General features: G+C 40.0%; 1 protein-coding gene across 2 annotated transcripts; it reads right to left on the bottom strand.

Moving 5' to 3' along the window:
- Positions 1-1279: 1279 nt before the first annotated feature.
- LOC146547269 (ly6/PLAUR domain-containing protein 1-like) lies at positions 1280-14012 on the bottom strand. Of its 2 annotated transcripts, XM_085264301.1 has the most exons (5): positions 12763-14012; positions 8480-8614; positions 8093-8155; positions 4975-5235; positions 1280-2599 (listed from the first exon to the last, which is right to left on the bottom strand). In XM_085264301.1, exons 1-4 carry the CDS (start codon positions 12809-12811, stop codon positions 5000-5002), a joined length of 483 nt encoding a protein of 160 aa, XP_085120427.1. In that variant the 5' UTR covers positions 12812-14012; the 3' UTR covers positions 1280-2599; positions 4975-4999. The 2 variants fall into 2 exon arrangements, with proteins under 2 accessions (XP_085120427.1, XP_085120428.1); XM_085264302.1 differs by lacking the exon at positions 8093-8155 and having other exon boundaries at positions 12763-13135.
- Positions 14013-14714: the final 702 nt, after the last annotated feature.

Below are 14714 nucleotides of genomic sequence, written 5' to 3'. Positions count from 1 at the left end.
GTGTTACCAAATGTAAGTTTATCATGTTATAAATGCTGATTGGTCATTAGAGAAACTCTTTTCCAATTATGGTAGCAGAGCTGAAAATGGTGCTTGATCTAATAGTACTGGCTGAACTAATAAGAGTTGAGGGTCCGCGGTTGTTTTGTTGAGCAGAGGTGAGGCCGTGCTGCCAAGAACCCCAACCTTTCTTTTACTTTATATTGTTTAGTTTCAGTTTGGTTTTTCCTAGTTTCAGTGTTAGTTTTAGTTGTTTTTTGTTGCTCATGAACACAACCGATCATGGTCATGTTCTCAAGTTCAAGCTGAGCATCAGAAACTGTTGTGATTTGCCACACCACCGTCTGTTTTACGCAGAATGTCTTGCTGTTGGCAGAGGTCAGAGGAGAATGACCATACTGCTTCCAGCTGACAGGAAGGGAACAGCAACTCAAATAACCACTCGTTTCAACCAAGTTATGCAGAAGAGCATCTCAACAGCAGCAGAAGACCACGCCGGGTGCAGCTCCTGTCAGATAAGATCAGGAAACTGAGGCTACAATTCACAGGGGCTCGTCAAAATTGGACAAAAGAAGATTAGAAAAACGTTGCATGGGCTGGTGAGTCTTGATTTCTGCTGCAACATTCACACGGTAGGGTCAAAATTAGGTGTGAACAACATGAAAACATGGATCAGCCTGCTTTCTATCAATTCAGTCTGCTGGTGGTGTAATAGTGTGGGGGATATGTTTTTAGAAAAAGTATAAAGTGGCCAATGAAAGCATTTGTAATGTGCGTGACATTTGTTAGGGGCAGATTTGATAGGTTCAGACTAGCAATTACAATGCAAACACTTGACGACATGCGGACATGCTGGTCTCGATAAATGTCCAGACTGTCTCGGTGCTTGTTGGACAAATTTGACCACACTGACCAAGACTAAAGCCGAGGACATTTCCCTATCCATAAATTATAAATTTAGTTTGTTTTATAAGCACACAATATTGTTTCTGTTTGTTTTTATTGTTATTTCATTTAAATACAATTTCTAATATTTTTAGCTTCTAGTGTCGTTTTAATGAATTATTATTGCTTTGGTCAGAAGTCTTGCAATTTCTTGACAATTTCCCCGCCTTAAATTGTCTTAATTACATAGACCAAGAAGTTTCCAAAAAGTAACAGAGTTATTATTAAATGTTTAATATTTTGCGCTCCATTATCTGTTAAACTTCTTAGTTTTTAAACACAAAGTGAACGAGCTCTTAGAGTGAAATCACGACGTCTTGCTGCTTAACGGCAGTTTTTCTGCAACATTTCTGCAACATTTATTTACATCACATATCAGCAGAATACAGTGTTACTCTTCACAGAAGATCAATAAAAAGACAAAAGTTTATCAGATGGCCCCGTCTCTGACACAGCTTTTTCAAATCTAGAAATAATAAACTCAAGTATGCCTTTCCTCTTGACGTTCTTGAACTGCAGTTTCTTGTCCTGCGCTCTCCTCGGGACCGTTAAAACCTTCACGTGTGGCATTAAAATACAGCGCCGGAGTGTCTGCATCGCCGTCCACAGCACATTCACCACAGAATAAATACGATACGGTACAGATAGCCAACGCAAGCAGCAAAACAAATATCCGTGATAAGAATAAATAGGCAAACAGATCATTTAGAGGCAAATATAAATGCAGAAATTTTCTAAAATGCTCATCTGAACACTGAAATATGAGAATCAAATCAGGTTTCAGTTATGAAATTTGTTTTACAGCATGCAGAGGGAACCGTGATTTTGGGGCCATGAAGGATACTTAAAGGGAAATATGACAGAGATCACCTGAAGCAAGTCTCGAGTGAGAATTTTATTTGTACTTATATTTTTTTCTTATTATTCTGCACTATGTAATATGAAGGTTATGAGACAATTTAATAGATCATTCTACACAGGAATATTAATGCCTACTAATAGTGCTTTATATCGCAGAAGCAACCCTATGATTGACAACGCAGAAACAAAGAGAAATGACGGTTGATAGTGGAGAATAAGCATAAATGTGAAAGGAAGGTGTGAGAGAGCTGGGAAACCTTCAACTTGTTGCCTCAGTCAATGTGCAGTCTTCACGGTAACATATGAGAAATAAAACTAAAGTTTGGCTTCGTAAGGTCAAATCTGTGTATTCAGAGCATAAACAGCTACAGCGTCGACAGGAAAATGAAACCAGCAGCGCCGTTTCAAACCGTAAGACCAGAAAATGAAAAAGCTCAAAAGTATTATAACCTCCACCAGCACTTTTTTTTTTTTACAGCATCTAATAACCAGAAAATAACTTGAGACCAGCTTCTTCACATAAACACTCCACTTCACAAAAAGCCAAAAGAGAAAAAAAAAAGAGAAAAGAAAGAAAAAAAAGGCGAGAGATGACGCAGCCGCATCCTCTTCAAACCCGAGCAATCAATGATTCACAAAGCTCTGTATGCTTTCACTTCTCCGGGGTTTCCGTGTCACTCTCAGCGGTTACGCCATTTTATCAATAACACTGACAGTTTTCCATAAAGCTGAGAAGCTACGAAGCCGATGTGGTGTCCAAATCTCCTCGTAAGGTCCAGACCCCGGGATGAACCTGTGGCAACAAAAAGCACATCGTATGTATTTGTTTAAAAAGAAAGAAAGAAAGAAAAAGAAAACACTATCTTAAAACAGTAACTTTGAAACCATTTCTGTGTGTGTTTAGTCTTTTCACCTTCATGCTAAATATCTCACAGCCAGTGAACTCAGGCAACACATACGATCCGACACTCGCTGTTTTGTTGAATTTTGGTTGAAATCAGGGCTTTGTGCACTCCACTCACATTCATTTATTAAAAGATGAGAAAAATTATTTGTTTAGGGCCTCCAAACTGTTGCAAAGCAGGAAAAGCAGTTATCACTGTAGAGAGCAGCATTAAGATTTCCCTTAGCTAATTTAAGAGTAATAGATTGAGGACATATGCTAATTTGCTTTCTAGTGCATATCAAATGAGACGATTGATACTAGTCTCACATCTGCCCATTACGTTTACAGCCAGATGGTAGTTAGCTCAGCTAATCACTGGAAAAAAGGGGAAAACAATCCCCCTCGCTCTGTCTAGAAGACAAGAGTCACCTACCTTCACTTCTAAAACTGTCAAAATGACATAACAAGACTTATTTGTTTAATCTGTTAAAGAAGCACAGTGTCCTTTGTCACCCAGGTCAGGTTCCTCTCATAGCTTCCAGGTTTTGTGCACAACTAAGACAACCTGTTGTGAGCTATAACTAAAGCAGGGGCGGGCAACTCCATGCCTAGAGGGCCGGTGTCCTGCAGGTTTTTGAATGAACACAGCTGATTTAAATGGCTAAATTACCTCCTCAACATTTCTTGAAGTTCTCCGGAGGCCTGGTAATGAACTAATCATGTGATTCAGGTGTGTTGACCCAGGGTGAGATCTAAAATCTGCAGGACACCGGCCCTCGAGGCCTGGAGTTGCCCACCTCTGAACTAAAGCATTAACTCACACTTGATCAGCTTTACCTAAAAGAGGGCCGACAAAAGGTCCTGTACCTAGTTTAGCTCCATCGCTCTGTGGTGAAGCTACAGGCTGAGCTCATACACTGTATATATAAGACGGATGGCCCACCATAACATTACCCAGTGATTTGTAGACTATCCATTGAGGCTTTGAGTTTGGTACTTCATCCCTTGCAGTACTGTTCATACCTTTAATCATGCTTAACTCGAAGCCAAGGAAAAACCAACCACATGGAGAGCAGTTGCTGGAGGTTGCTGATTTTTACCAGGAGAAATTGGTAGCAAAGAGGGTGCTGTGCCAAAACTTCCTTGAGATTGCTTTGGCTGCTAGCAGACTGCTGTTGATACCTGTGGTTTACACGGAAGATGCTGACCTGTCTGCAAACACTTACCAACTACTTCCCAATCTTTAGTAAAATTTGCAAAAGATGCAAACCAGACACAGAGAATCTTTGCCTTCAAAGTAAATGTTGTACCTTTTTGATGCAAGCAACACATTAAAAAAGGAGATACCTTTATTTGGTCATTGCATTTCTAGTTTCCATTGCATTATTTGTAGTTTTCTCACTGTTTGATTTGTTTGCAGCTAAGTCGGTGTCTCTCATGTCAGCTACTGACAATCCTGGCAAACGGCTAGTGACTAAAGCAATCAAAAGGAGACCTCTTTGAATGCTACCAACAAAAGCAATCATGATCTCACTGGTTGAGGAATACAGATTCTTCCCTTGGCACCGGTGGTTGCCAGATGGTTGCAGACTGGTCCCTAACTGAGGTTTTAATAAAACTGAAATGATGGAGTGTCAGAAAAATTAAGTTTTACTGAAAAGAAACAAACCAAAGCTTCTTTTTTTTTTCGGTGTGGGGGGGAGATGCTTTGAGCATGTGTATATCTGATTTAAAGGTACTCGGGGGACTGGCTTCCTTTTGCAGTGACCTTCACCAAGTGGCCATTCAAGGAACTGGGGTTTTTGTTACTTGGGCTTTATTTTAGAAGTAGAAGTTCAGCAGCAATAGATCACTGGCTCTGCAGTACAGAATATCCCTGTTTATATCACCTATTTATGGAAAAATATACTCCGCATGAATGATGGATGCACTTTCCTTGTGTGCAAGGTGAGAGCAAAGCAAAAGTGTCTGAAACCTGCATTTTTTTTAATGGCCCCATGGGCAAATTTGTAAAAACCCTTTGGTCTTTGCAGAAATCTGTGGATAAATGTCTCTTGGCCCTGATTTGAGTAATTACTGTCGTGTTTGATAAGCTCAGTGCCTCAGTCATTTTGGGTCACACTGATTTAAAAAAAACCCAAAAAAACCCACATTAAATCTACCGTCTTATTATCCCCTCGCTTATGTGGTTTTAACACCATGCTTTCTTTTACAAACTTGACTTTAATTCTGATTGGAAAGGTAAATTCTTTTAAATGGTTTAGACAGAAAACAAACTGTACAGCGAAGTTGTGGCGGGAACATCATCTACGTCAGTAGGAGGAGCAGCAGTGCGAGCAGGAAAAGAAGAAGAGGCCGGTTCGTCTGCAGGGTGGTCGTTGCCGCCGAGTTGGTGGGACGCTTCCTCTTGGGGCCGTTGCAGAGTGGGGTGTTGCAGCAGGAGATGCAGACTGAATTCAACCTGCCGGTGCAGAACTGCTGGTAGCCAGAGGAGGCGATGAGGCAAGCCCCCGAGGATGCACACGATTTCCGATAATGTATCCCTGAAAATAATAATCAAGAGCTCTCTAAATGTTTCCAGTGTTCAAACAGAAAAAATAGTAAAAATAGTAAAAGAGATTCCAGTAGTTGGAAATGCATTTAACAAAAGTTGCAAAGAAATGTGGATTCATTGTCCCTGCTGTAATAAGATTGCTTAGACTCAACTTATAAGAGCTGCAGTACTTTATTGTCCTATTTGGACTTTGAAAGTACTGATTTCCTGTCTCCTTTTATTAACTAACGTTGTGCGGTGAGGGACAATTTGTTTCTGCGATGTGTTGGAAAAATGCTTTTTATTCACTCTGCACTTTCTGACTTCTTTATCAAGTAACCTTTCTCTATCTGGTACCTATTGCTGTTATTTGTTATGTTTTTCTACGGTATGCTTGATATAGGAAGCATTTTGTCATCTATGTGGTATTGTTACTGTATTATTCATGTGGTTGTTTCTGTTGTCTGCAAATGAAACATTCCTTTGCTGTGTGGATTAAATCAAATTCAGATAAATTCAATTTCTGCAGCAGGGAGTTCCATTAAGTGGAAAGGCAGGAAAAATGTGCATCTTAGCATTTTTTCCCCTTGATAGTGCTTGTTTGGTATGTGGTAATAAGGCACATGTTTCTACAGAACTGCTTCTCTGTCTGTCAAGGTAAAGCCTAAAATTACTATCTGAGGAAATGCTATGAGGGATCAATGTTTTACTCAAGGACACCACGCAAGGCTACTTTGTTGCAAGCACTGAACCTATAAACTTCCAATTATAAGACACTTCATCAAGCCACGTGCTGTCTGAGATTTGACAACTAATAGGAAAAATCTGATAAGCCAATCAATGATAACTTTGTTATCTGAAGGGACTTTTGCAGGTAGCTGCAAACATAATATTGACAGTCTGTAAAAATAAAGAATATTTTTACTTCAAATACTAGGCTGCAAACATGTTAGGGAAAGCAAATGCACAATACCGTGTAAAGATGGAGTAGTTGAAAAATAAACATCCCCAAATTTAGTAAAAATTGAGCAAAAAACAGATTACAGTCACTAATGTTGGTTTAATTTCTGTTTTGCATAATATCAGAAATTAAACTGATATTAATATATATATAATAACATAATTGTTAAGGCAGAAAAAACATTTACACAATAAAATGATAATTAATGATGTGCTTTAGCCTTGGATTAATTATATTAATATCAGTACTACAACGGAAGATTTTTCTTTTTTTTTTAAAAATCGAGCTATATGTAAACACCAAAATCCAACAAAGAACAGGTTACTGTTGACAGTTGTAACTCAGATTCTAATAGCATTTTGCACAAGCTCCCACTCGGGTCTTTAAATAAGAGTGAACAAAGCAAACTGATAGCTAATGACTGTTTGGGCCTTAGAAGCAATGTTACAAAAATATGTTTGATACTAGGTTAATTAATATCTAGATTAAATAAAAATACATTTGTTACATGGAAGAAATTGAACTAAAGGAACAGGACTGAATAAAACTGAAAATGTTTTTTTCCCAACACTATAATAGAAAAGACTTTTAGAAGAACTAGCCGTTGTCTGTGCACATCTTTTGATTATGTTAGCTGGGGATGCTAAAGTGTAAACGTCCTCAAAATGTAATGAAAATCACGTTAATAATTTCTGTTTAGAAACTGAGAGCACCTTGGATCTTTCACAGCTCTTTAAATAAGATTTAACTCAACAACCTTAAAGTTAATGATGAGCTTTGGTCTTTGAAGAAATGCTATGCTAATACTTTTCATACTTGGCTATGCTAGTTAGCCAAACAGATGTTAGCAGATAAATACACAGATAAATGTACAGATAAATATTTTATGGAAGCTTGATTTTGCTACTGAATTTTAATTATTTAGTTTTACCATCAATAAATTAAAATGTTAGATAGCATCTCAAAACAAAACAAAAAACTTGAAATTTCGAATTAGATATGCCAAAATTTTAACTTGAAATTTTAAGATACTCAGTAAGTTCAAATTTTGAGATAGCTCAAAATAATATTCTGGTGCCCAAAACAAATTAAACTTCCTACCTGCTCTGGATGTGAAATAAAAGTTCAAACGCTACACCCGTATTGTGGTTGTATCCACTTTTCCTTTTATTATTTCATATTTATACATTTTTAGACAATAAATGGAGGTTTGTTAATCTTTTTTTGCATTTTCTACCACATGACCCCTGGTAGGTTTCCTAGTTTGGAATTTTAAAAAAATGTCTGCTTAAAAAATTGTCCCACCTCTTTTCCAAACTGTCAGTTTTTTTCACTCTATAGACTGAGCTATTTTATTTCTTGTAAGGCGGCACAAAACTAATCTAATCTCAGTGGCAGCTGAATGAAAGCCTCTTGTCTTTGACAAATGAGCTGAATGAAGTAGTTTCAGTCAGCTGGGGTTTTGGATCAGCAAAACAACATCACAATACAAATAAGGCTTATGTGAAAACGAGCCTGCAAATAAAAAAAAAAAAGCAATGGATGGGAACGTTTATGTAGGTTTACAACTGGAACATTTTTACACACTGTACCACAGCCCAGTGTCCCCTCTGTGATACCGAGTCCTACACCAGAGTCAGCCTACACATCAGTCAGTGCTTCTCTTTTCCTTCAAAGCAGAGCAAAGGAACTAAATTACAGATAACAATATCTATTTCACTGAAAATCACAGGAGATTGCTCTTTTGGACCAGTCAATAAGACACAACGATTAACAGGTATTTTGGGATGGAAGAAGTTGGGTATCCTTGGGTACTTTCTTTTTTGTCACTAATGACAGAGAAAATTACACACATCTGCAAACATCACAGTTAATTTAAAGAGTTGTTTATGTAGGCTCCACTTACGTGACTCGAAAATAAAAGTCATGCTACGACCAAAACGAGCGTAGTCAATTACGGCAGCCTCACCTAAATGGCAGAGAAGAAAACTTAAGAAGTCACGTTCTCTCTGAGCGATGTGTTTTCAGTTTCATCTCTGGTTTCCAGACGGTCACCTTCCTTCTTTCTACTGATAGACAGAAACTCTATCTTTGTACTTTTGGCTGGCTCAGACTGTGCATTAATCCCAGTCTCTCAACCTTTATGGACTCTGTTCTGGAGCGCGTAAAGGAATGAGAAAACCAAGAAAGACATTCCTCCATCAAGCATACATAATTCTGTAATCTCTGTAACGTTGGGGCCTCTACTGAGGCATTGCCAGACTTCATGAGCTAACAACGAGAAGCGGCTTACCATCAGATTTGACCAGCACCTCCTTCTGGCACATGTCCTGTACGTTGACGGTACAGTTGACGATGTACTCTGGCGTGGAGCAGTCATTGTGCTTCATCTCCTCACACTGGTAGCACTGAATCTGAAGGGTATCTCCTGCCACACAGAGTGGAAGCAGAAATGTTCAGTTATTGCAGGACTTTTTTTGTTTCCCGCCCTACAGAGTTCTTCACGTGGATAATCAATCCTCCCGTCACAGCTTGATAAGCAAAGGAATGCGTTTAACATTTGTTTTTTTGTCAAATGTCAAAAGCGCGGAGCTTAAAAACTTGGCTAGATTTTTTTATCTTGTGAAGAAAATTAGAAAGATAGGCCTAGCCACTGTTTCCAAGAGGTTTGCAAACTCAAGATTAGCAGAAGGTGGAATCTTAGCTTCCTGAGAGATCGGTTGAATAAACTTTGATATTACTTATTGATACTTTAAAGACTTAAAAATATGCCCATAAGCTGCATTCTTCTATTATGCACCACTGAGTGATAATGAATGATGCTCTGTGATTAATGTGACTGTGCAAAGCTATGAAATTTCAAGCAATATGATTTTTTAATTTTCCAATCATTACCTAGAACTTGAATCTAGCGTTTGAGTCCATCAAACGATCAGAAAAAGTGTTTACTGAGGTCGTAAACCAAGGAGAGTGTGTACAATCTGAAAAGCAATAGCAGACACCCCCTGCCGGCCATTAAATTAAGTCACTTGGTCCACGAGTATTGCCTGCTTTTAAACTCATTTTCAGGTGTTTTGTTTTTTTTTCTCTCCTCCCCCCCTTCTCACCGTCTCTTCTCCCCTTTGGTTTTCTTTCTCTCCCTCTCTTTCTTTCATTCTTTCTCCCTGTCCTATCCCCCAGTCATGTCTGTCCCGTTTGTAGCAACCGAAAATAAAATAAATTCATACTTATAATAAAGGTCAATCAAATGGACCAATATGGCAAGGCCATGATGATCCAAATCAAATCAAATCACTTTTATTGTCACATCACATGTGCAGGTACATTGGTACAGTACATACGAGTGAAATTCTTGTGTGCGAGCTTCACAAGCAACAGAGTTGTGCAAAATACAATAACATAAACAGGCAAAATACAAGAATGGCTACATCTGAAACTAATAAATATATGTACAATATATAATAGTATATGCATTTCTGGATGTGTATACTAAATGTTTTCCACGTGTGTGTGTGTGTGTGTATACACATATTTTACAATTTAAATAGAGTAAACAATAAAATAAAATATATAAAAATATACAGAGTGAGACATGTGCAAAACAGTGGCATTACTGTACAGTATGGAGTGCATAATGTTGAAGTTCCAGTAGTAAAGGTGAGGTGTCTATGACGTGTTCAGCAGTCTGATGGCCTGGTGGAAGAAGCTGTCTCTCAGTCTGCTGGTACGGGACCGGATGCTGCAGAACCTCCTTCCTGAGGGAAGTAGTCTGAACAGTTTATGGCTGGGGTGACTGGAGTCCTTGATGATCCTCCCCGCTTTCCTCAGGCAGCGCTTCCTGTAGATGTCTTGGAGGGAGGGAAGCTCACCTCCAATTATCTGTTCAGAGCACCGCACTACTCGCTGGAGAGCTTTGCAGTTGTAAAATTGGTAAAATAAATCCGCTTGGCATCTTTCTTGGCCTTAAGACAACAATTCTGATGGCTAAAGATCCAAACGGGACACAAAAAAACAAACAAACAAAAAAAACTCATTTACAGTCCCAGTTTAACTTAACAACGAGTGTCTACAGCCACCTGTAAAACACGGTGGAGGCTCTGTCATGGTTTGGGGCAGCATTTCAGCCAGTGGTGTTAGAGATCTTGTCAAAATGAATATATTTTGAACACAGAAAACTACCGTCAGATTTTGATCCGCCATGCAAAACCATCTGGAAAGTGTCTAATTGGCAACAGCTACATTTATTTGATTGACTGGCCTCTCCAGAGCCTGGACCTCAGTGACTCAGACAACAGGGTTTTTCACACCTCCCCCTCCTCTCAGTGGCGTTATGCACCATAGCAACTGGCCACCACAGGTGTGTGGTGATGTCACCCTTTCTCCCTCACTGTAAACCTAATCATGGCTGATCCTGTGAGTGTGTACGGGCTTCAGCCTGTCCTCTTCAAACAGCAGCTTTAAAGCAAGTCAGGATAGGCGTTATTCGTCATATGAACAGCACAGGTGACGACTGATGAAGTTTGCCAGACTTTTCTCAAGTTTGAAGCTGCTCTTCACAGGACTATTTTTCTTGGATTATTGATAATTGTTCACAGTATCTGTGAATCAGGGCTGTGTGTTTATTTCATCCCCTGTGTTCTCCCAGAGTTGAGCAATAGATGCTTGTACAGATTTTAGCACATATACCATTTGTTCAACGGTATATTTGCTCCAAACATGACTAATGGCGCTCCACGAGAGCGCTCTGTCATCTTTTTATCTCCCGCTGGGTGTTTTGACTTTACGCCTACAAGCAGATGGACAGTGACAAGGTCTCCTGACTGCACGAAGCACATAAAAGCACATGTTTTTCTTTGCTCTCTTTTATTGGATGTCTCGAGTGTCAGCAGAGAGGTTATAAATTCACACAGAATAAGCCGTAAAGAAAACACATCAGCAAAGCTCAGAGTGGCTGTTCTTAATTCCCTGGTAACCCGTGGATTTTATAGCTGATAAAACTCCATTTACAACACAAAGCTGCCGCGTTAAATGTAATCTGCCAGTGCATAGATGACCCATCTGCATCCTCATCCCTGAGGTACTAAAACCAGAGTCCAGATTGCTACGGCAACCTCTTGTAAATATACAAATGCACTTTTATGTGGGTTTTTGCCAATTTCATCTGCCGCTTTTTTTAACTTACCAGCAGAGGCACCTGCAGACCCCACAGGAGCTGTTCAAAGACCTACTCGGTCCTCATTTTTCAAATAAATCATTCTGTTCTTTGCATGTTCTCTGTGGAGCGTTAAAAGATCAGCTCTAATTTAAAAGGTGGACTGGACTCCGTCAGTCATTGCAGATGCAGCAGACATATTTCTTTTGCAGTCATCAAGCTAAATCGTGAGGATTAATTTGAAATACATATATTCAGCCTTTATTTTGAAAGAGCACCATAGGCCTTTATTAACTTTTATACTGTGTGAGAAAAAATGAGCCCAGAAATCACAAAAATATTTATTCTTCTCCTATTGCCAGAAACCTTGAGATGCCTCATGCTCTGCAGAGATCTGCTCAAACCGTGAGGCAAAAAGAAAGCGAGTGTAAGTAAACATATGAATTAGACATCACAGTGCCCACAATGACGTTGTAGTCCTGTTTAAGTGACTGCTACGGTTGGAAATCAGATGATCTACAGACTCAGTGCCACCTCTCTGCATCATAACTAAAAGCAAAGTCTATAAATTTATATAATCAAATCTCAGCATTTTTCATCAGATCACTGCGTATGCTCACTTACTGCTCCATGCTAGGATATCTTCATCAGAGCAGCTCAAAAATCCATCCCTGCAGAAACGCCTGCTCTAAACATCCCACTCAAGCTTATAGATATCACTGGTGCAATCATTTAAATGGCAGCAAGCATTCACCTCCAACTTTAAAGGTCCTCATATCATATCCACCACCACAACACCACCCTAAAACATTTAAACCAAGCAAAACCTGCAGACTCCTGAAATCAGGACACCAGAGCAGCATCCAGCTCCCGAGCTCTGCTCATCACTTCTAGAAAACTGCTTCAAATCCCCCGTTTTCTTAGTTCCGCTAAAGAAAACAGACCACAAACCACATCCTTTTTGCTACTTCTATATCGCCATCCTCTGAACTCCAATCACCTGACGCACTTCGGAACAACTAAATACTATCAGCGCGATGTGGCAGAAAGTCATGCAGCAGCGGGAACAAGCGGCTCGCACTTTTAAAGGGCGTCATTGGCGTGGATCTGTGTTACTATTGTTCCCACTTTGCTCCAAAATGAGCTCGGGGTGTGTGAGGTGTGGGGTGGGGAGAGGGGCACTCCTTCTCCAAAACCATAAATCCTTCCTGCTGTTTCTCCACTTATCTAAAAACATCTGGAAAGATTCTCTTTTTTTATTCTTTATCTATTGGCACAAAGACGAGTCTCCAAAATGTTACACCGGCTATAAAGTAAAGTTCATCTCGACTGGCTCTAAACGAAGTCTGCATTTCCTCTCTGTGCGTGGACATGACTTCTATCATCATACGAGACCACTGCGGTCTCCCCAAAGTTGCACCTACCCGCATCGAGGAGGACTCCGAGCAAAGTCGCGAAAACGAGCAGACGCATTCTCTCCCAAATGATGCTCGGAGGGGAAACATGAAGAGAAGAAGAATGGGGGGACAAACACGCGTGGACTCCCTGAGGTTGTTATAAGACAAGGAGGTCGACCCGCCGCAGAGGCAGCCCGGACTCGGATCCGCTCATCCTCCCGGCTGACTGAAGTGACAGCGAAGAAAAAGAGAGAGAGGGGAGGAGAAGTAGTAGAAGAAGAAGCTCCTGCCCGCAAAGTGCGCGTCTCCTCTCCACGCAGCGCGACTGGAGACAGATCCGGAGCGCAGAAATCATAAAGCGCAGCCACGTGACTGGAGCGCACAGTTGGCGTTTCCATTTCTCATCCTGTGCCCGCGCACTAATTGCGCATCATTACTTGTTATCCTCTCACCGTGACTCTTTCTCGGCGCTGGCGTGTGGATTTGGATAACAAATAAAATCCCCCGTGCGCAAAACTTGGATTGACGCGTTTTGGTGCTTCCTAACAGCTCGCCAGAATATTTCAGTGAATGGAGTCCGTAGCCCCCGCAAAGGGAAACACTTTCCCCTCGTCTGCTTTTAAGATCTTTCAGTCACGTCAGACTCTCAGTGGCCTGGATCACATAGCACGCGACGTGTATGTTTTTTAATGGCGTAAATAGTCCGCGTGCAGACGCACATTTTAATATTAATTAATGTAACTGAGTCAGCTCTAAGGTGGGGTGGAGGGCCACGGTGCGTTTACTATTACTCTTATTCACGCCATGTAATCGCCATGAACTTATTAATGACGTATCATGTGATCATTTTACTTTGGAAAATAAAAGATGTAATGTGAACATTTTTATCTGCGCGCGCGTGTGTGTCACTGAATGCATTTAACTCCGTTTTATTTATAAATAATCACTTTACACCGTGAAGTAAAGACCCTACACTAATAGATTGATTTATCTATTGATAATTATCACTGAATCACTGTAACTGTACCTGCCTGTGTGCACTGAGCTAAACTTTGTTATTTAAGTAACGTCTGTCAGTTCAAACTACACAGAGCAGAAAAATGTTATCTTTACAATTAAATTAACTCAGGCAATCCATCTTTAAAAAAAAAAAACAACAACAAAAAAAAAACGACAACAACAACTATCATCTAGTTTTGGATTCTAAGTACATACACAGAATACTCAGAGGAGAAGATTGTGCCATCGCTGTTGCTCCAGTGTTTCCCTCCGCTGCAGGTGTTGGGGTCCTGAGCTTATTAATCTGTGCTCAATACACCTGTGAACACCACTGTTGGTGAACATGTGGCTAATTAAGTCATCAACTACTTCATTAGGTCCACCTGTTTAATGCAAATATCTAATTGGCCAATCACATGGCAGCAACTCGAGGCCCTCAGGCACAGCCTGCTGAGGTTCAAACTGAGCATCAGGATGGAGAAGAAAGGTGATTTAAGTGTGAATGTGTCATGGTTGTCGGTCTGAGTGTTGGGATTTCCCCACACAACTATCTTTAGGCTTTAATAATAATAATAATAATAATAATTATAATAATAATAATAATAATAATAATAATAAATTTTATTTATGAGCGCCTTTCAAGTCACCCAAGGACACTTTATAATAGGATAAAACACTTAGTAAAACAATGGGAGAATAAGAACAATAAAACAAAAGCACAAGATAAAATGAACAAACAGTGGATTCACAGTGAATATGCAGATTTGAACAGATGAATTTTGAGTTGGGATTTAAACTGGGGGAGAGAACCAATGTTTCTTATTTCTGGGGGCAGAGAGTTCCACAGCCTGAGAGCAGAGCAGCTGAAAGCTCTGCTTCCCATGGGGGTGAGGCGGAAGGAAGGTACAGCAAGCTGGATAGAAGAAGAAGAACGAAGTGAACGGTCAGAACAGGTAGTGGTTAACAGGTCAGAAAGGTAA

This window comes from Mchenga conophoros, linkage group LG23, assembly GCF_057382185.1.
Source record: "Mchenga conophoros isolate Kocher_MC1m ecotype Shallow Benthic linkage group LG23, M_conophoros_male_GT1.1, whole genome shotgun sequence".
In the NCBI taxonomy this organism is placed as follows: domain Eukaryota; kingdom Metazoa; phylum Chordata; class Actinopteri; order Cichliformes; family Cichlidae; genus Mchenga; species Mchenga conophoros.
The sequence above is the reverse complement of the archived record's forward strand: the minus strand, read 5'-3'. Positions and strand labels throughout refer to the sequence as shown.

Excerpts from the sequence above, each read along its gene's own strand:
- LOC146547269 (XM_085264301.1), bottom strand. The coding sequence starts at position 12,811 with ATGCGTCTGCTCGTTTTCGCGACTTTGCTCGGAGTCCTCCTCGATGCG. Across the intron at positions 8,615-12,762 it reads CGGAGTCCTCCTCGATGCGG|GAGATACCCTTCAGATTCAG; the intron begins GTAGGTGCAACT and ends TCTGTGTGGCAG. Across the intron at positions 5,236-8,092 it reads GACTTTTATTTTCGAGTCAC|GGATACATTATCGGAAATCG; the intron begins GTAAGTGGAGCC and ends TATTATTTTCAG.